Raw genomic sequence first — 22,127 nt, 5'->3', positions numbered from 1 at the left:
TCAATCGAGCCGCGTGACTAACACAACTCATGCAGTCGTTGTAGACTGAAATCGACCAGCACGGCCATGAAAGGAGCTCTGAGGTGCGCTCCCGCACCCAAGCAACCTTCACAATAAACACACAATAATTAAAAGAATTAAGGCAAAAGCGCATGTAAGCACAAAATACAGGAAAGGGAATTAGGCACACTTATCTGTCCACTGGAGCAGAAAGGAAAGAGGAGGAGTCAGGAAGAAGAGCTGGATTGTAGTTTTTCCCCTGAGAATCATGGGCAATGTCGTTTTTGGTCTTTTGTTTGTTGATGTCCGCTGGAGTGAAAAAAAAAGGAAATATCAGCATAATCCTCACCTCCGGTCCTGACATAGAATTAAAGAGACAAATGGAAGAAGCCTACTGACCAAAAACTCCTCTAGTTATGTATATTAAGCATTGTTTTTTTTTTTTTTAGAGAACGGTTGTCTGGCGAGATGAGGTTGTCTCAAAGACCCTACTGAAAAAGAAAATCAGAAGATAAAGGAATGAAGGGCTCATGGTGATCGAGATAGTCCTTATATTGCTGTTCATCCAATATTGGCTTGGACTAGAGAGTGAGGTATGCAGTGCCAATGGTAATTTATTGCCAGGGCTACTTACGCCATCAAGATGGTGTCAATTGTGCGATTTCCTGGAAAAACTCGTAACGAATCATCAACAACACAGTAACATAACTATATCTGTACCAATAGGCCTTGCTACTGGGTGCAAGTCAGCACCTGCTCAACTTATAATTGTGCAAGGAGGTATGTCATATAAGGCTGGCTGAAAACAAATGGTTTCTGCTGAGGTGGCAATAACAACAGCCACAGAAAGGCAATAGTGAAAGTGTTCCTCCTTCTAACCTAAGATAAACTCTTAGCTTGTATCCAGGAAGCAGGCATCAAGAGTTGCACTCAATCAAAAAAATGCAGATCCAATCGACCAAAAAAAGAAGCTCTTCCATACTTTTAAGTATCTAATGTAACACAACTGTAAAGCATTTGCAAGCACTGTGTTACAAACTGCATCACAAATTTGCTAAGAAGAAATACTATAAAAAATATGCAAGACAAAATGATCAGAGCAAACGATTCCAAGAAGGGATATTTACTGAAAATATATCTTACCAGCTTGGAGAATAAACTGTAAACGTTTGTTGGATCTTAAAAATGTGAAACGCATGTACAACTACGCCGAAGGGTATTCCACTGATTTTGTATGCAAACTTTACTGAAGGACCAGGATTATTCATGTTCTAAAAAGTCAAAAGAGTATCGGAGGAACCTTTCGAAAAAAAGGACAATTGCCGAAATGTATGCTCTGCCTAAATCCCTAAAAACCTTATTTTGCAAAAATGTCACCAATATGGTATATTTTGAAGACTGTTGTGACATTACGTACTTATTTTAAAAGCCTTTGCATATGTATATAATTAAATGTATGGTATTTATAGCTAAGGACTTTCACATATTTTTATCTTTAGAGTATCAAGCAGGAAAGGAAGTGGGTCGAGTATCCAATTTATATAACTTAAATTCAGAATACTCATGATACAGGAAAAGTAGTAATGTGTAGCATTGAAATAAACAAACACAAACTGGTTCTGAGCGAAACTGATACATTAATATTCTAGTTTTTGTAGTACCCCTCAACTGTCAAGTATTCATTGCTCTCCAGAAGGACAGGCTATTCTGATCCTTCTAGGATGAATCCAGTGGAACAAAGCACCTAAACCATCTCTGGAGCTGCTGTCACTTTCTACAGGCTGGGGAAGAGGATCAGAAGAGCACAAAATCATAAAAATCACTTTGAACAACACTATTTTCCATGATGATGATAGAGTAAAAGGAATTTCATTCAAGAACCAGACAAGATCCATTGTCGTTCTAAATGACCTAGGATGAAGGGGGATGGTTATTTAGGTGAACAAGAATATGAATCAGCAGTAGATGGGCACATAATAAGTTTGTTGCGGCTCTGCTGAACTGTCAAGTTAGCTGCTAGTTAATAAGCTCACAAACATCACTGGAACAGTCAGTATTTCGTAATAAAATATGAAGCCTGCCATGGCATTCTGCCCACAATTTTCAAAAGTGTGGACGGTATCTCTGTGCACTTGGTGGGCAGGTGAGAGCCTTAGTTCTCCAGGGAGGAGTGTGGGACAGTTAAGACGAGTGCAGTGACTGAAGGTTAGAATTGTTCTGTGGGGATCACCAAGCTTTGGGCGTACATACCTTGTTCATTTACTAGCCCCACTTGCCCAGCAAACATAATACCACCAGTTGAACGCCCTATGTCCATTCTTGGGAGTTGTTACCTGGGACATCCAGTACAGCAATCATCTACTTCCATCCCCAGATTCCAGATGTGCCTGGCGGGGCTATCTGACTGTCTTCCTTTCTGGGACTCTCAGTTGCTGAGCATATAAAGCTCTGAAAGCTCCAGTTGCAGGTAGGGTCCTTTTGGATGTGGAATGGGCCAGTGGATAGATGAATGAGAGCTTGCACTGCTGCAAAAAAAAGCAAGGCCTCTAACTCTTTTCCCCACAACAGAGAAAATGTTGCCTAACAGCCAGAGCTACTGACTTTGGAACAGGGAAACAGGTTCGAAATCCAGTGCCAGCTCCACATCCTGAGATTCTGGGCAAATCACTTAATCTCCCCATACCAACAAAAAAAAAAGGTTTTACCTTGCGTAATGTAATCTAGTGCTCAACTAAAGCACTTTGATGCATTTGGGCTGTTTGTGCAATTTCAAATTGCAAAAATGATTTAAAAAGCTGTCACCAGAAGCAAAAGGACTGACACATGCCGCCAAGCAGGCTACGTCTTACTTAAGGATTTTGGTGTAGCTGATAAATGGTTGTTGAGTTAACTGTATAAGGAAACGTTCAATTATGTGAAAAATGATTACATTATTTTTGTATGTGCTTTCGATAAACCACTTTAATTGATAGTGATAAAAACATACATTTGAATAAAATATCAAAAGGAGCGCATCAGACCATGACATGGCCTGTAGGAGTCACAGGCTTTATTTTTTTTAAATAAAAGGGCACACACCTTCCTTCAAGGAGGAAGATTAACAGACGTCCAAGTAAATAAATATTATATTAACATGTACATTAGAATAATTAATAAAAATGTTGTCCTTTAAAAAAAATTGAGTCTAAAAATAATCAAAGTCACTTTTATGTCAATGCTTCTTGTCGTTTTCAGCTACTGCCTCTTTAATGCTGTGGACCACATAATCCAGGTTGCCATAGTTCAGGCACGAGATGTTAATTTGCCCATTGACGTACAGGTATATGCTCCTTTGCTGAATCAGAAATTCGACCTGTGAAGCTAAAGACATTTAGTATATGAAACGTCATACAGTTTTTCTTCAACACATTTAAAATATAAATCGTCCCTGTTAAGTAAAACACTAGTCAATAGGTAAGACACCATTCTTTGTCAAATCCAACTTTTAATATGGTAATTGCATTAAAAAATGCTTATTTGCTGGGGTTGCGTGGTACTATGAAGACAGTAATAAGCACAACTGAACATGGAGGGGTCAAATATTGTGTCCTATCTGTGAATTATTACTGACATACCAATTTGTTAGCTGAGCTGTGCCCCTATTTATGCCTATGTCTCGGCTGTGACAATACAATGGGGGTCATTCCGACCCTGGCGGTCCATGACCGCCAGGGCCGGGGACCGCGGAAGCACCGCCAACAGGCTGGCGGTGCTTCCTGGGCCATTCTGACCGCGGCGGTAAAGCCGCGGTCAGAAAAGGGCAACTGCCGGTATCCCGCCGGTTTACCCCTGGCCCAAGGAATCCTCCATGGCGGCGCTGCTTGCAGCACCGCCATGGGGATTCCGACCCCCTTCCCGCCATCCTGGTCCTTACCGCCAGGAACAGGATGGCGGGAACGGGTGTCGTGGGGCCCCCTCACAGGGCCCCATAATGATTTTCAGTGTCTGCAAAGCAGACACTGAAAATCGCGACGGGTGCCACTGCACCCGTCGCACCCCAGCAACTCCGCCGGCTCCATTCGGAGCCGGCTTCATCGTTGCTGGGTCTTTCCCGCTGGGCCGGCGGGCGGCCTTTTGGCGGTCGCCCGCCGGCCCAGCGGGAAAGCCAGAATGGCCGCCGCGGTCTTTTGACCGCGGTGCGGTCATTCGGCGGTAACCGCATGGCGGTTGGAATAGCCCTAGAGAAAGTTACCTAAGCGTAACACTAATTGTTTTATTTGTGTAGCTACTACACATTCAAATACTTAGAGAGTCACTGTGCCTTCAATATTAAAAGTCAGTGTGAATGTGTAATCTATAATTTAAATATATTCAAGACAGATGTCATAATTCCGCTGGAGAATGTAGATTCAAAATTGCATCCTATATTGTCACACAATAAAACTCCGAAAAATCAAAAACTTCCACTTGAAAAAGAAAAAAGTGAACTTTCAGAGAAATCTTAAATCATTTTTTAAGAATGTCATCTCAAATAGGTATATGAGATTAAATCATGAATCTATATTCATTACGGTGCAAATGAAGGCATTTTTGAAACATATACAAATATGTGTATACTTGAAAAGCGATAGCAAGAAAAATACAGGATTACTACACAGAAAATAGATTATTTTCATAGAAAATGAGTGCTGAAAATGAAGGCTAAATTAAAAGGGTTTAGATAGAGGCCCAGCAATCGTTTTATGAAACAACCTTGTTAACGCAGTAGTTTCTAGGAAAACAAGTATTGGCAAAGCCAAGAGGTATACCTTTTGCGAGAGATAGAGCTATTGGTGGTGTAAATGACAATGGCCCTCACTGTGATCCTCACCACCACTGGAACAGCGGTGAAGACTACCATATTACAACCGCAGCGGTATGGCCAGTGCCAAACCGCCGTGTCCCCGCCCGTCCAGCCACTTTACAGTGGCCCGCAGGGCTGGAGGTTTCCACCTGCAGCCCGGCGGGAATCGGATACCCGCTAAGGTTATTCTGACTCGGGACACTGCCAACATTTTCCTGGCGGTCTCATCACCACAAAATGGTGGCTGTAAGGTATACCGACAACAGGAACCTGTGTTCCTGTCAAACACCTCTGCACACATGCACCAACACACACACAATCACACACAGACTTACCCCCCCACTCACACATGCACTCACAACATTCGTCCCATAGACATGCATACATACCCATACACATCAAACACACACTCACCATCCCGCTGCCCCATCCCTTCAACTACATTCATACATGCACGCACTCACTCACCCCCCCTTACCCTTTACACATTCACCCATGCACAGACCCCTGCCCCCGTCCACATGCATACACACATGCATCACAATCACCACTTTTACACACAGACACACTTGCACGCACTCACAGACACTCCCCTTCCCTCCCCTCACATTCATGACACACATACAAACACTCACGCACACCCATTCACACACCCGCTGTCCATCTCCTCTTGCGGACGGCACTTACATCGTCTAACCAGGTGCTCCTCCTTTAGGGGAGGGGGCCGGCGCTCCCATTGACACGCCACCAGAAGACCGCCATACAGAATTACTGGTTGTAATTCTGTGTGCGGTCTTTTTCTGGTGTGGCGGTGCCGGCAGTGGAACTGCCTAAGTTTCACCGACTGCTGTGATGCATGCCCCCTGATATATGACCGCCGGCAGTGCGGATATCCGGTGGCAGTCATTATACGGCAGTTGGAAGTCTGCCAGACCTGGCGATCTTCCGGTGCCCGCCACTGCAGCGGCCTTGGCAAAAGACCACCACAGTCATAACGAGGGCCATTGCCTTTTACCTATGTATTGTGGAGTGAGTAGAGTGTGTATATGTGATGTGGAGGGGAATTATGTGGTGTGGGATTGTGAGTCATTGGCTTTAATTATGTGGAATGGTAATTGAGATTGAGAGCTGCTTTAGTGACAAATGACAGTGCACATCGTCATCGATGCACTTGCTCGTGCTTGGATGATAGATATCATTCTTAAATGCAGAATGGGACATCTGCTGTGCATCGTTTGCCGTCCTTTTCAGTTGCACTGCTTTAAAAGCATATACATTGTGCTTAGTTGCCAGGTGACCATCATGCTAAGCGTGATACCTTGGTAAGCCATTCCTGGATGTCTCCTTTGCAGCAATTTGCACTGCAGATCTTTTAGTTTCACTTGGTCGTTAAAGGCATGTTGTCTAAATGCTCTGCAATTAAAGCACTGGGGCTGAAATGTCTGGAGTGACAGGCGTGATCACACTACATGGGTACACTTGGCAGACATGAACTTTAATTTCTAGTTTTAGTGGCCTTTATGAAATGAAACTTTTAATTGAGCCACAATTAACCTTGGAGTGCAGACTCGCATAAGCTTTCCTGTTGGACCGCACAAAACGTGTACTGACAAATAGTAACCAAAGTCCGGCAGCATATTTTCTTCACAGTGCAGAACATCCATGCCCGTAATTCTCCGACTTTCCACGCTGTTTCCTGTGCTTGCATGTTCAGCAGCACAGTGGCAACTTGTCAAACATTCAGATAAAGTTTGTTTTTACGAACTTAAGCGTTAAGTGGGAATGAATGGGGCACACATACTATAGCACGCAGGTCTGGTGACACCAGACGACCGTCAGGATGTGAACTGCTCTGGTGACAGGAGAGTCCAGTGCAGCAGTATGGCAAAAGAAGGGCATTGATAATTCATGAGGAACTGCATGTCCCAGCCACAGTGCGCACGCACTTAACAGGGCCAGCAGGACAGCTTGGGTACTTGAAAAGGGTGTGGGGGACAGAAGCCCTCAGTAAAACCCTCAAACATTTCACCTCTTTCTTTCAATGCTGAGCAGATCTAACAAGATAAGAACATGATTTATAGCCCTGTTTACAAAAACAGACCTGGAGCTACTAAAAACATCTAGCGCTCACTTCAAATGGTCCTAGGGAAAGAGAAAAGTAGTCCTTAAACAGATTCCACATGGGACAAGTTGAAGGGTACAAGGACTGAGGTACAGCTCTGTGGGAGTGAATAACTGATGAAAAGGAGGGACAAATAGCAAAGATTAACCACTTGGAAAAAGGGATTTTTAAAGGACACTGAAACAATCAAATGAAAGGCATTAGGGTGGGCTATAAACCCACAAAGAAGTATATACAACAGATCTCGAAAGCTCGACCTAAAAATGAAATACTGAAGGACTAATATATAGATGACAAACAAATATTTTCATCTGAATACAACAATATGATTTCCAAGAACATTAGCAGTAGATTTTGCATTTTATAAAACTCCGACTTAAAAATTAAGGATTTAAAGATTATGCTCAATACTCCATAGACTATATATGGGATAAAATACTCATGCCATGCATTATAAGGATGTTGCAAGTCACAAAGGAGTTATGTGAGTCAAACAGAGGAACGGGGTTGAAGGTAGATTTCCTTTATAAGGTCAGAGAACACTGAGGTTACTTGCAATGTCCTCACAAGTTACGTTAGGTCGACTTTATTCCTTATAAAATATGCCACACCATCGCCCTCCTGCATACCGCTTAAATCTTTGGTGTATTGCTCTTTCATATGAAAGACAGCATGTGTGAAGACTTGAAGAATACAAGTGTAATCTGTAGAGTAAAATTAAACGCACCTAAAAGCAGTGAATATTTTTTTCCAGTTACGTATTAGCATCAGTTTAATACAAGTCAGATTTTTAAAATACTGTTTCTTTAAAATTAATGATGATGCTGTCATTTGCTCTCGACTATGTTTAGCTGTCATTTTAATCAATATAGATTTTTTCATTTATACTGTTATCCCCACATTCATTCTAATGAATTCCCTCTCATTACACTACACTTTCCATGGGCTTTTAACCTGAATATTATTTTGTGTGTTGTCTTTTTTGGTATCTTTTTCGTATCACTGTTGTCTCATATGAAGTTTGAGCCCATGTTAAAAAGGTACGGAATGGGTGCTGTATTATTTATATTAGTAGAATGCCCGTGTGTATGCAAACATAAAAGACAAGGTTGTGCTTGGCTTGCAACAGTAAAATATCAGCATCTCAAGTTGAACACAATACAGAAATCTTAGTACAATGTATGACTATGGGACATTACAAAAATATAGCACTGAAGGAGACATTGTTTACAATATATTATACAGAAATTTAGGGTGATGGTGTGTGGTGCATTTTAGTATAATTAAACAGAACACTTTATTATAAAATTGTATTGTTTTGCACCTCAAAGACATTAACGACAATACATTTTCTAAATAATTTCCCAACAAAATGTTTTATAGAATCTTCAGTATACTGCAACTGTGTTTCATATTCTGTTTAAAGGTCACAGAATTAAAACACTATTGCTTCAAGCACTTTAAGAATTTTTTATAGAATCATTTAATTCTTTCTTTCAATACCACTTCGTCAATATAAACAAAGCATAAGAAATGAGTCGCAGTAAAAAGTGATATACTCATTTCAAATGCCACCAATAATGATTATTTTGAGATCTAATATGGTTCCCAACATCTCAAACACAAACTCTCTCTCTCTCTCTCTCTCTCTCTCTCTCTCTCTCTCTCATACACACACATTTGATTTAGAAATTCATGGCACATAATTCATAACATTTGTGGTAAACATAATTCTAAACTGTATTGCAATTGTATGGTAATTACATTTGTATGGCGCTTACTACCTCTAATGAGGGTCTGAATCGCTTTATGGTGCGTAGGGAGCACCTACGTAGGCCGAAGTTACTGGTTAATTCAGTGGTTATTAGTCTTCATTATACATTTGTTGATTCTGAAGATAATCTTGTACTCTAACAAAATTGGGGAATGTCTTACATTTTCAAGTGGTGATGTATTACTTTTATAGGGAGTTAGGTATAATTCTTAGAGTTAATGAAAGTGGAAACGTGTAGTGAGGCAGTAAAGTGAAGGATATTAAATATTGTGAGATAACAAGGAGATGTTAAACGGAATGAGGCATTCTGATTAATGAAAGCAGAATGAGTAGATAGGATACACAGATTTGGTGTGGCAGGGATGGCAATTCCAAAAAAAGTTTATGCTTCATAGGGAGGGCTATTGTTATTTTACTGATATTTGTTAGCGTGTAAGATGGCAGGCATGTGCATGGGTAGAGTAAATGTAGAGGCACTAAGGTATGCAGAGGATGGCATGTAAGAAGAGTATCATTTTAATAGGAAGGCCGGAGAGAGACTAATCTCTAACTATAAACCAGGATTATTTTCATGCAGGTTTTTTGGAATGCTGAGGTAGAACGTAATCTGAAGAACTGACCATGCTGGAGCCCATGTCAACCACTTTCCACCCCGAAAGTGCCACTGACTTTCATTCTTCCTCTTCAATCGAGATCCTTCAGCAGTATACCTTTGGAGCAGTTAGTCATCCTTATTCTGGAATACCTTTACTGATCCCTGTTTAGGACAAAAAGGATAAACCTGGCTGTCCCGAACAGAAAAAAATTAAAATGAACACCTCACCTACTGTGTTGTTGCTTGGGGCCTGCGCGAATTCAGGGTAAATCAAGATTATTTGCAGAATGGGCTCCTTAATCGAGGATCAGGAGCAAGATCTAGTATCAGCTTGACTTCCTCGTGACGTCTTTTTCGAAAAAGAGTGGCAGTATGGGAGTCAAGTCCCACTTTGTCTTCTTATGTTTCCTCTTCGATTTTAAATTTGACTTACCGGATGACTTTAACTGTAAAGAAGACCCAGTCGCAGTTCAGCCTGAGCACGGGCATGGGCCTGTGCCCTTTGCAAACACACTGCTTTGCTTCACAATTCTGGATCACTTTTGGATGCAATATGATGCACTCATTGCACTACCTGGAGTGTCCCCAGACCCCAAGCACCTCCTGCTGGTCTTTTACCAACATTTGTTTTCTACAGTCACAACATGGTTTGAACTCTGTAGTTTTGCTGGGAACATCATTCCCTTGCACACTGGATTTCAAGATTGCAAAGTCATAGAATTCTGCCAAAAGCGGAAGCAGAGCGGGGTCATGGGTGTGGAATGAAAGAAACCTATGTTGGTGTGCAGGGGTGCATCTTATCTGATATGTCACTTCTGGGGTGGCACCACTTAGGGGCCCCCAGAAGCACTACTATGAAAGGCTTCTGGGTCCAGTCTGGCACCCAGGGAATGTTCTAAAGTGAGGAATCTGAAATTAGAAGTATCAATAAGGAAGGACATATTTTTGCCATGGTTCCTTTCATGTGTTTTGTTATGGTTTGTGAACTCTGTGAACTAGGCTCTCCTCCTAAAACATTGAGGCCCTCATTATGACATTGGCCGTAATAATCGCCTACCGCCACAACGACGGCCGCCAAAAGACCGTCGCAGCGGCTAACAGCCGTCAGCTGGATTATGACCATAAGTGGATTTCCGCCGGAAGGATGGTGGAAATCCGGCTGTGATCATGCCAGCGGACGGCTGTAAGGTGGCACTGCTGCCACCAGCAGCACCACGTCAGTAGACTGCCGCAGACCGTATCATGACCCAGAATACGGACTGGCAGTGTTCTGCTGGAGGATGCTGCTGCTGGCAGCAGCGCCCCGTCCCGTCTCCTGGCAGAGGACCCCCCCACAACAGGTAAGTCGGGGGCTCTGACAGGGGAGGTGAGGTGAGGTGGGGTGTGTGTGTGTGTGGGAGGGTGTGTGTATGTCTCTGCATGTGTGTATGCAGGTGTGTGACGTGTGTTGTCTGTGTGTGCGTGTATGGATGCGTGAGTGCGTGTAAGTTGTGTTGTGTGCATGCGTGTGTGCATGTATGTATGTCAGTGTGTGTGGATTTGTGTGTGAATGGATGTATGCATACGGGGATGTATGTGGGTATGAGTGTGTGTATGCGTGTGTACGCTGGTGAGTGAAGGTGCTTGTATGTCACGGGGGTCTGCAGAGGGAGAGGGGTTAGGTGGGGAACCTCTGGGGAAGACCCCCATCAGTGACAGGGAAGGAATTCCCTGGCACTGATGGTGCCTACCGCCATGGTTTTCGTGGTGGTAAGGATGCCACGAAAACCATGGCAGTTGGTGGGGTCATAATCCTGCGGCGGGCTAGTGACATCCGCTAGGCTGGAGAGTGAAGTTGGTCTCCACTGGCAGTCGTTACCACTGTGGCGGAATGTGTGGTACATTGGCGGTTTGACTTTAGCCGAACCTTCAATGTCATACTATGGGGAAATGTACCACCAGCCTGTTGGCAGTACTCTTCTCCATTTTACCGCCGTCCGCCGGGGTCATAATGACCACGAGTCTCAATTGGGTTCCCCTAATTTGCTTATTTAACATTTTAAATTCTAAACATAGGGGGTCATTACAACATTGGCGGTAAAAGCCGCTTACCGCCATGCAGAAGACTGCCAACACACTGCCGCGGCCGCGGAATTCCGCCACAGTCATTATGACCCACAGCTCGGAATCCTCCAAAATCCAGACACCCACACAAGTCCGCCACACCAAAGGTCAGTGATAAACTGGCGATAACAAAACCTCCACCGTCACGCCAACAGGAATACGCCCACACTATCACGACCCACGAATCCACGCGGCGGTCTTTCAACCGCGGTATTCCATTGGTCGTACACACAGCCGCGCTCAAAATACACACGCATTTACAAAACACTACCACATTGGACAATTACAAATACACACACCTGATACACATACACACATCCAATACAATATAAAACACACACCCATGTCACCCACAAACCCTTACGTCAACAATTGCGACTGAAGGCCAGAGAGAGACATCACCATCTACAAACTAGAATCCACAGGCACACAACACCATCACTCACACAACATCCAAGCCCCTCACACAACACACCTCTAAACATCACCCCACACATCACAACACACACCACCCCACACATCACCCACACCACCCCATGGCACTGCAAAGACACCCCAGGTTCTCTGAGGAGGAGCTCAGGGTCATGGTGGAGGAAATCATCCGGGTAGAACCACAGCTATTCGGATCACAGGTGCAGCACACCACCATAGCTAGGAAGATGGAGCTATGGCGAGGAATCGTGGACAGGGTCAACGCAGTGGGACAGCACCCAAGAACACGGGATGACATCAGGAAGAGGTGGAACGACCTACGGGGGAAGGTGCGTTCCGTGGTCTCAAGACACCACCTTGCGGTTCAGATGACTGGCGGCGGACCCCCACCTCCTCCCCCACAACTAACAACATGGGAGTAGCAGGTCTGGGCTATACTGCATCCTGAGGGCTTCGCAGGAGTAGCAGGAGGAATGGACTCTAGTAAGTCAAACCTTTAACTACTTCATCCCCCACCCCCATGCATGCTATCACATACCACCACCCTCGCCCTCACCCCCATCACTCCAACTCCTCACGTATGTCCCAATATCACAAACCACACATCCCAAACCCAAGCCCTGCATGTAACACCAAAGCATGGACACCCATCAGCAAAGCATGGCCACTGCACATACCCATACACCCCCCTAAACCCTTATCACACAAGGTCCTACACAGAAATGCAAGCACTGGGGTACAGGGTCACCCACCCATTGCACACCATGGCACACACAGATGCAATAATCATGCCTTTACACCCCTACCCAACGTCACCGGACAGGAGGGTCCAGATATGTCCACTCCACCCGCAGAAGAAGCCCACAGTGATGACAGCAGCTCTGTCCAACTGGATCTAGATGACCAGCCCGGCCCATCTGGGACCTCGGGACAGTCGGTTCCCCTCACACTGGCACAGGCCACTACAGAGCTTCCCCCCTCTGGAAACACCAGCACAGTACCCACCCAGCAGGCCCATACCTCTGTCCCCAGGACACATCAATCAGCAGTGTGTCTACCACTACAGGTAACCCAGGCTAACCCACCACCCCAACAACACCAGGGACCTGGGGGCAGTGGTAGAGGGCACACGGTTCAGGGGACAGAGGCCCAGGGAAACAGGGGAACTGGGAGGGCTGCTGTGAGACAGGGGGAGGACAGGCCCAGGGGACCCACTCTCCACGAGGCCCTCTCCAACATCATGGGAGCCTACCACCATTCCCATGAGACGATGGCAACAGTACTGGCCAAGTTTCAGTAGACCCAGCGGCTGCAGGAGGAACAGTATTTGGGGTTCAGGGAGGAACTCAAATCCATCAATTCCACCCTGTGCACCATTGTGGGGGTGCTGAAGGAACTCGTCAACACCAGGAGGGACACTGTGGCACAACAAGGGGCCCCTGACACTAGCCTGGACGACAAACTGCCCACCACCTCTGCCGGCGCTAGTGGACAGGAAGCACTGCCACAGGACCACCACACCAGCACCCCACCGCCTGCAGATGGAGAACCACCCCGCAAGCGGTCCTTGAGATCCAGGACAAAGACAGAGAACAATGCCAAGACCCCCGCCAAGAAATGAGACCACCCTGATTGTCATCCTTCTGTCCCACTTTGTCACCCTGTCAATACTTAAACTGCCCCAGCTCCACTTCCTATGCTCCTTTGGACAATGCACCTTTGAGACTAATAGACTGGACTCTGCCATGGACATTCCTCCACCATCACCCCTGACCATTTTACAACCCCCTCCACTATTTAGCACTTAAATAAACACCCTTAAATCACAAAACAATCTGGAGTCAGTCTGTGCTTTCACAATTGTGTATTTGCAATATCTGAGGGAAATAGCAATGTCCATTCTATTGTCAACACACCTATGTCACACAGCTGTAGTCCATGCGGAAACAAAGCAGATGTCACACAGTGGGTCCCACATCTGTGAAATAAAAAGGGAAAGTGACAACTCAGTGACAATACACTGGGTGAAAATGACAGACAGATGAGAGGTAGTAGAATTAAATCAGATGTAGCAGCCAGTGTTCTCTTCTTACCTGTGTGTCACTGGAAGTATTGCAGGATCACCGTGTTCCTGTTGTCTATGTCCTCTTCTTCTGCTTCCTCATCTTCACTGTCCACAGGCTCCACAGCTGCCACAACACCTCCATCTGGACCATCCTCATGCAGAAAAGGCACTTTCGTCGCAAAGCCTAGTTGTGAAGCAACCAGCAGGCCACGATGATCTGGCACACCTTCTTTGGTGAGTAGAATAGGGAACCACCTGTCATATGGAGGCACCTGAACCTGGCCGCTCTATAATCCTTCTAGTTCGCCCATGGGCCTCATTGTAGCGTTCCTCTGCCCTTGTCCTGGGATTTCTCACTGGGGTCAGTAGCCATGACAGGTTGGGGTAACCAGAGCCACCTGCAAATGTCGAGAAACAACAGTTAGACACACACTAACTCATAGGGACATCCCCAGACACCTAGTCACACTGTATTGGGTCCATGTCCTCACCTAATAGCCACACACAGTGCCTCTGGAGTTGCCCCATCACATAAGGGATGCTGCTATTCAGTAGAATATAAGCGTCATGCACTGAGCCAGGAAATTTGGCATTCACATGGGAGATGTACTGTTCTGCCAAACACACCATCTGCACATTCATCGAATGGTAACTCTTCCGGTTTCTGTACACCTGTTCAATCCTGCGTGGGGGGACCAAGGCCACATGTGTCCCATCAATGGCACCTATGATGTTGGGGATATGTCCCTGGGCATAGAAATCACCTTTCACTGTAGGCAAATCCTCCACCTGAGGGAAAACGATGTAGCTCCGCATGTGTTTCAGCAGGGCAGACAACACTCTGGACAACACATTGGAAAACATAGGCTGGAACATCCCTGATGCTATGCCCACTGTAGTTTGAAAAGACCCACTTGCTAGGAAATGGAGTACTGACAGCACCTGCACTTGAGGGGGGATTCCTGTGGGATGGCGGATAGCTGACATCATGTCTGGCTCCAACTGGGCACACAGTTCCAGGATTGTGGTACGATCAAGTCTATAGGTGATGATCACATGTTGCTCCTCCATTGTCGACAGGTCCACCAGCGGTCTGTACACCGGAGGATGCCGCCATCTCCTCACATTCCCCAGCGGACGGTGCCTATGGAGGAGAACAACGAGCAGAGTGCCAACCAACTCTGAGGTGCGTAAACACAGCTTAATTGGAAAATATTAGCAAATCGACATATGCCTGTATTAGTGTTTAAGCAAGGCCTAGATATGTGTGACGCAGTCCAAAATAATGCCATGTGGCCCCCTGAAATGGCGGCTGCCTGACCTGTAAAGTGGGACAAGGGGATATGAGGTAACGGTGCTGGCGTTGTACACCGTCGCGGTAAGCGGTCGAAGACCGCGGCACAATCCTGCATTGGTTAACATTGGACCCTATGGGTCCCAGGAGCCAATGACGATGTACGCCGGCGGTGACAGTACGCACCGCTGCGGACGTGACCTCCATTTTCTCTCTGTTCAATCACTTGATGCCTGATCTTCGACAATAGAGGACCTACACGGCAAGTGCTGCTGTGACCTCAGTCTGGAAGAGACAATGGCTCGTGTGTCTGGGGAAAGGGCCCTTGCCTTCAGCATGGAGGAGTTGGAGAAACTAGTGGATGGGGTCCTCCGCCAATACACGCTACTCTACGGTCCTCCAGACAAACAGGTAAGTACACTGTGAGCATGCTGTATGGGCAATACCTGTGTGGATGAAAGGTGGGGGGGTGAGAATGAGGCGTGCATGAAACAACGGTGAGTGCATTAGCGTCATGGCAAGGGTAGGGATGCGGGCCAATGACTGTGACGTGCAGACGGTTATATCTTCTCCGTTTCCCCTGTACCATTCCTGTAGGTCAGCGCCTGCCAGAAGAAGGACATTTGGCGTGCCATCGCCAAGGAAGTCCGGACCCTGGGGGTCTACCACAGACAGAGCACCCACTGCCGGAAAAGATGGGAGGACATTCGTCGCTGGAGCAAGAAGACGGCGGAGGCCCAGGTGGGGATGGCCTCCCAACGTGGGAGGGGTGCCCGTCGCACCATGACCCCCCTGATGTTCAGGATCCTGGCGGTGGCGTACCCGGAGTTGGATGGGCGCTTGAGGGTGTCACAGCAGCCACAAGGGGGTGAGTACACTCTCATTCTGCTGATTCAGCGCGCATTGGAGGTGTCTGGGTGGGAGAGGTGGGCTGTGGGTTCCCCTAGGCCAGAGCGAGTTTAGTAGGCAAGGCCCCTTCTTAAGGCAGGCCCTGTGGCACTTAACCCCACCTGTGTACAGTGGCAACTACACCTAGTCAGGCTCCTGTGACATCCATGTGTGCAGCAATCGGGCATAGCCTTGTAGCCCATGTCCCTGGGATTGACTAGGGAACTCCAAGTGCACAGCGTAGTGCAGGGGGCTTCTGTGTCTGTAGTGTCCGCCAACGGTAGCGGTATTGCATGCACTAAACATGTCTTTCTTCTGCCTCCCCCCCCCTTTTTGTGGTCTCCCTGTTCTTGTGTGCATTAGCATCATCAGGTGGAGGAGCAGTGGCGCTGGAGCAGGAGGGGGCTGCATCCCACATGGCCCTGGAGGGCGACACAACGGAGTCTGAATTCACCAGTGGGACAGAGGGCGAGGGGAGCTCCACTGCGGGGACAGGAGCTGAGACCAGCGATACGGACTCCTCCTCTGATGGGAACTCCCTTGCAGTGGCGGGCCCATCTGTGCCTCCCGCATCTACAGGTACACCTGCCACCCCGCCCTACCAGCACCGCCCTCCCAGCAGCCCCTCAGCGTGTGTCCCGTGCCCGCTCACCCAGGAGGGTGGGCATCTCCTTCGCCCCAGGCACCTCAGCCCCTGCCCCTGTCATCCCTGCTGCCCTCACTGAGGAGGCCATTGACCTCCTCAGGTCCCTCACTGTTGGGCAGTCTACCATTCTGAATGCCATCCAGGGTGTAGAGAGGCAGTTGCATCAAACCAATGCATACTTGGAGGGCATTCATTCTGGTCAGGCAGCCCATCAGCGAGCTTTTCAGACTCTGGCCTCAGCACTGATGGCAGCCATTGTCCCTGTCTCTAGCCTCCGCCCTCCAACTTCCTCCACCCAGACCCAAACCCCTATACCTCAGCCTATCCCAAGCACACCATCAGACCATCATGCACACACCTCAACACACAAGGGAAGCTCTGGCAAACATAAGTACCACACATCCCACAGGCACTCACGCAAGCATCATACACATGCAGACACACCAACATCCACTGCCTCCACTGTGTCCCCCTCCTCCACGTCTCCCTCCTCCCTCCCTGTCTCGTCTCCACTCACACCTGCATGCACTACATCCTCAGCCACTACGTCCATCACCAGCACACCCACCACCATACCCCGCTCACGTGCATTCACCACCCCCACTACCATTCACACATCCCCTGTGTCCTCTCCCGGTTTGTCTGTGAGCCCTCCTCTCAAATTACACAAATGCAGCCACACACCCACCCAACAGCCATCCACCTCACAATAGCATCCAGCCCATACACCTTCACCCAAAGTCAGCAAACATACACCTCCTATAACCAATACCTCTTCCTCCACTCCCAAACCCCCTCCATCTACCCGTCCCAGTGTGTCCAAAAAACTTCTCCTGTCCAACCTTGACCTCTTCACCTCACCTCCCCTACCCCTTCAGTCTCCTAGGGCCCGCCTCTCCGGGTCCCAACCCAGCACCTCAGCCACAACATCTGCGGAACCAGTGGTGCCAGTAGTAACCGGCTTCTGGAGTGCGCCAGGCAGCAGGGCAGCCAGTGTGGCAAGGAGCCATGACATGGACAGTCCCCCACCTGTAAAGCACAAAAAGTTGGCCAGTGCCCGGCTGGAGAGAGGAAAGAAATCAGCCACCAAAGCCGCTCCCAGGGGTACAGTTGGGAGTGTGGAGACAGCTGCGCCACCATCCAAGGTGAGGAAGGGGCACAGTAAAACTGGCAAGTCTGGGAAAATCTGCACGTCGGACAAGACAACCCCCAGCACCGCTGCCCAGGACACCGCCGTCACCAGCACCGCTGCCCAGGACACCGCCGTCACTAGCACCGCTGCCCAGGACACCGCCGCCACCAGCACCGCAGACAAATGAGCACCAAAGATTCCGGCGCTATTGAGGCCGCCACGAGCTGGATGAAGCACTCTGAGCACAATGCCCCCTCCAGAACCAGTGGAGAAAGACATCCACTACCTCAGTCCTTGGCAGGATGAAGCACTCTGTGTACAATGCCCCCTCCAGAACCAGTGGAGAAAGACATCCACTACCTCAGTCCTTGCCAGAATGAAGCACTCTGGGCACAAAGCCCCCCCCAGAACCAGTGGAGAAAGACATCCACTACCTCAGTCCTTGGCAGGATGAAGCACTCTGGGCACAAAGCCCCCTCCAGAACCAGTGGAAAAAAACATCCACTACCTCAGTCCTTGGCAGGATGAAGCACTCTGGGCACAATGCCCCCTCCAGACCCAGTGGAGAAAGACATCCACTACCTCAGTCCTTGGCAGGATGAAGCACTCTGGGCACAATGCCTCCTCCAGAAACCAGTGGAGAATGTTATCCACTCGAGAGACTGTGGCTTTGCAGTCCCCAGGATTGAACAGTGGGCAGACCACCCACTGTAGAGACTTGAGAGACTGTGGCTTTGCACTCCCCAGGATTTAACAGTGGGCAAACCACCCACTGTAGAGACTTGAGAGACTGTGGCTTTGCACTCCCCAGGATTGAACAGTGGGCAAACCACCCACTGTAGAGACGAGAGACTGTGGCTTTACACTCCCCAGGATTGAACAGTGGGAAAACCACCCACTGTAGAGACTTGAGAGACTGTGGCTTTGCACTCCCCAGGATTGAACAGTGGGCAAACTACCCACTGTAGAGACTTGAGAGACTGTGGCTTTGCACTCCCCAGGATTGAACAGTGGGCATGGAGCCCCCTCGTGGAGCTGGCCTCGTGCAGTCATCCGGCTGAGGTGCCCCCCCTTCCCTTCCCCCTGAGGTGCCTGTTTTATTTCTATCTGATGCCCCAGCAGTGTTCTCTCCGTCTTGTTCGGGTATTGAGTGTGGGCCTCGCCCATGCCTTTTGGGCCCAGTGATCCACGGACTATGATAGTGGAATACCCTGGACTTGTATTCTTGGTGTATATATTTGTTTATAGTGTAAATATATATATATATATATATGTATATATTTTGGATTACTGTCTTTGGATATATTACAATCATTCAACTCATTTCCTTTTGTCCCTGAATTCTTCTGGGGGGGGGGTGTAACTGTAATGTATCATGATGTATTAGTGTGTGTGTTGTCGTGGTTGAGGGTGAGGGTGGGGGTGGGCGTGTTGCGTGTGTGTGTCACTGTTTTTTCCCTCCCCTGTGTCGTAGGTGCAGTACTCACCGCGGTCTTTGCCGCCGGCGTTCGTGCTCCTGGCAGAGGAGCAGGAAGATAAAGGCTGGTAGAATCTGAAGTTCCAGTTCCATGGCGTCCTGGTTCCCTGTGGAATGTGTAGAGGTGAGCGTTTCCCCTTCCAAGTCCTGTTTCCGCCGTGTTTTTGTTCGTGGTGAATCCGCCCCGGAAAAGGTGGCGGATTGGCCTGTTGTAATTCTGTGGGCGGTACATTGTCCTCCGCCTGTCTGTTGGCGGTTACCGCTGCGGTGTTTGTTTGTACTGCCTTGGCGGTCGGAGTATTAAAGTGGCTGTCTATGTTGGTGATTTAAGTCACGGTCGTAATTCCATTTTTTTTCTGCTGGCCTGTTGGCGGTTTTACCGCCGCTTTAACACCATCCGCAAGGGTTGTAATGACCACCATAGTTTATCCATGTATGTACAAATACAGTGAAGTCAAGTCTAAGACTGAGGGGAAGAGAAGGTTAACTTAAAAAATGTAGATTTAGAAATAAAGTCATACCCTAGCATAATAATCACCTTTCCAGTAGAATTTGGTTCATGTGGTTAGAGTGGTATCAAGCAACACTTGTGGCTAGAATTGCTCAGTGGCCACGGTGCCCATATGCCCTAGAAAGCAAGAATGATAGACATAGAAGGGAACGTGAAGAAGAAGCAGAGGGTCTTCAAAGGTGAGTGACAAATTATGGGCCATAGTAGCGGACATGCATTCCTGAGTGTTGAACTGAATTCCCAGACTTGGTGATGAAGGGATGTGGCTGGCTTTTTTCCTTAATTCTTTGTTTAACCTTCAATAATCTATAAGGAAACCATAGCACCGGAGTCCTCACATGTGCTGCAAGAAAGCATCAAAGCAGTAAGCTCAGAAACAAAGTATAAAAAGGAAAAACACTCATATAAGCTTAACACACAGAGAAATTAATCTGTGAAACAATGCACTGCCCCCTCAAGGATCCATCAGTTTCCATACCCCAGCATGCCTTGTACTGGCAGTTGCATCACAGTTTCAGTTCTATATTAGAAAACACAATGCAGAGAAGCAAGGAAAGAAAGAAGAGGAAGGAGGATTGTTTATGACTTTAGTGTAGATACCTATAATGCAGAACTACGATTACAAGTAAGTATCATCTCCTTCTGCATTGTAGGAGCTTCACAGATAGTCATAAACATAGAAGACAATAGCAACATTCTGGTAAAGGAACCGTGGTCTCCATGCTCAAACTGTGATACAACCAAAAAAGGGATGCAACTTAGAAAACAATACATCACTGAAAGAGATCCATTTGACCAAATACTGTATCTGTTCTGGGGTCTGACTGTAGACGAAAATGTTTGGTGAAGGTGAGAAAAGACTTCCAAGGAACTGCTCTGCCCATGCCTAACACTGGAACATTTCTTTAACAGTATGCTGTAGCCACAGAATCCAAATAAGGAGCTGGCTTGGGCTATACCGGGTAGATGTTTATTAGTTGATTGAGCCACAAGGAAATATACAAGACAATCAAACTAGAAACGGCAAATCAAACTCACAGTTGTCTACAATTTATAAAAAGTTGGTTACATTCCTTAAGATCTTTTCTTCTGTCTATCTAAAATCTGTATGCTTTCCTACCAAATAGGACTCTACAGACCTTTCTGCATGAGAAAAGGCCTTGCTGAAGAACAATGGTAAAGAAATTACATGATTGATGTGGAGATAATATACTACTTTTGGTAGAAAAGATAACGTATTCTCATAACATGCTCCTCTCTATGGAAAACCATATAAGGCTCAACTGCAGAGTCTGAAGCACATTTACTCCGCAAGCTGAAGAAATGGCTGCTATAAAGCAACTTTCTAGGTGAGGTGCTGCAATGAGCCTTTTGTTTCGGCTCAACAGGAAGAGCCATCAATTTAGTTAAAACCAAATTGAGTTCTCATAGAGGGGAAGGCTGATTTTTAGGAGGATACGTTTTCTTTAATCACTCCAAAAAAGTAATTTATGACCATGGCTGTAAAAACGGTATTTGAATCTGCTGTTTCCTTAAATAGCCACTAGAAAACTTTATAGAAGCAACCTGTAGATACGTTTGTGCTAGATGAAGAAGGCATTCCACAATCTGGAGCACCAATTGGTCAGATGTGATGCTCCTCCATCTGGGAGGTGAAGTGTGATGCAACTTCTTCACTGGGCGATCATTCACTGCTGAGTGCGGCAAAGCCATTTTGAGGCTGCTGCTGAAGGCGAAGCTCGGGTTTGAGTAGATTGTTGCCCATAAGAGCGTGGATGAAATGACATAGAAGACTCCACAATGAAATGACATAGAAAACTTCTTTGTCTGGAGTAGTCTCTATTGGCATCCATTCCTGAAGCCTCGAAATGGGCTAAATTGCTGGAGGAAATGGTGCACCAGCAGAGTGAGCTCAAGACAGCATGCCATTGCTTTTCTATCCTTAAAATGCTCTCTGGCTGTTTCTGAACAGACATGTCCCATGAAATGGCATATGCATCAGTGAATGCTGGGCATCACTGGAGAATCTGGTGGAAAGGATCCAAGCATGGTGCCTAAGAACCACACTGGTCGTGGCCAGGCCCAATTTAATGGAGTATCTTGCAGAATCTTGTCCATTTTGAATAAGGTGGTCGTGGTTTGGCCTTACATCATCTGGGACTTTGGGCAAGATAAAGCAGGGGTGTATATTCCCAGGAGGCAAAAAGCATTTATGGACCTGAGTGCAAAGCTGGCTGAGGAGAACATCCTACTGGTGAATGTCTCC

At 47.0% G+C, this 22,127-nt stretch overlaps 1 protein-coding gene across 1 annotated transcript in view; it reads right to left on the bottom strand.

The window, feature by feature from the left end:
- Positions 1-2,861: 2,861 nt before the first annotated feature.
- The window catches only part of GOT1L1 (glutamic-oxaloacetic transaminase 1 like 1), a 368,573-nt gene continuing 349,307 nt past the window's right edge, over positions 2,862-22,127 (bottom strand). The window contains exon 9 of the mRNA XM_069213449.1: positions 2,862-3,360. Coding sequence (XP_069069550.1) covers positions 3,212-3,360 — 149 coding nt within the window. The 3' untranslated portion in view covers positions 2,862-3,211. The remainder of the gene's footprint in view (positions 3,361-22,127) is intronic.

The sequence above is a fragment of the Pleurodeles waltl genome, chromosome 11 (assembly GCF_031143425.1).
Source record: "Pleurodeles waltl isolate 20211129_DDA chromosome 11, aPleWal1.hap1.20221129, whole genome shotgun sequence".
In the NCBI taxonomy this organism is placed as follows: domain Eukaryota; kingdom Metazoa; phylum Chordata; class Amphibia; order Caudata; family Salamandridae; genus Pleurodeles; species Pleurodeles waltl.
Note: the sequence above shows the minus strand (reverse complement) of the source record. Positions and strands in the feature narration are given on the sequence as shown.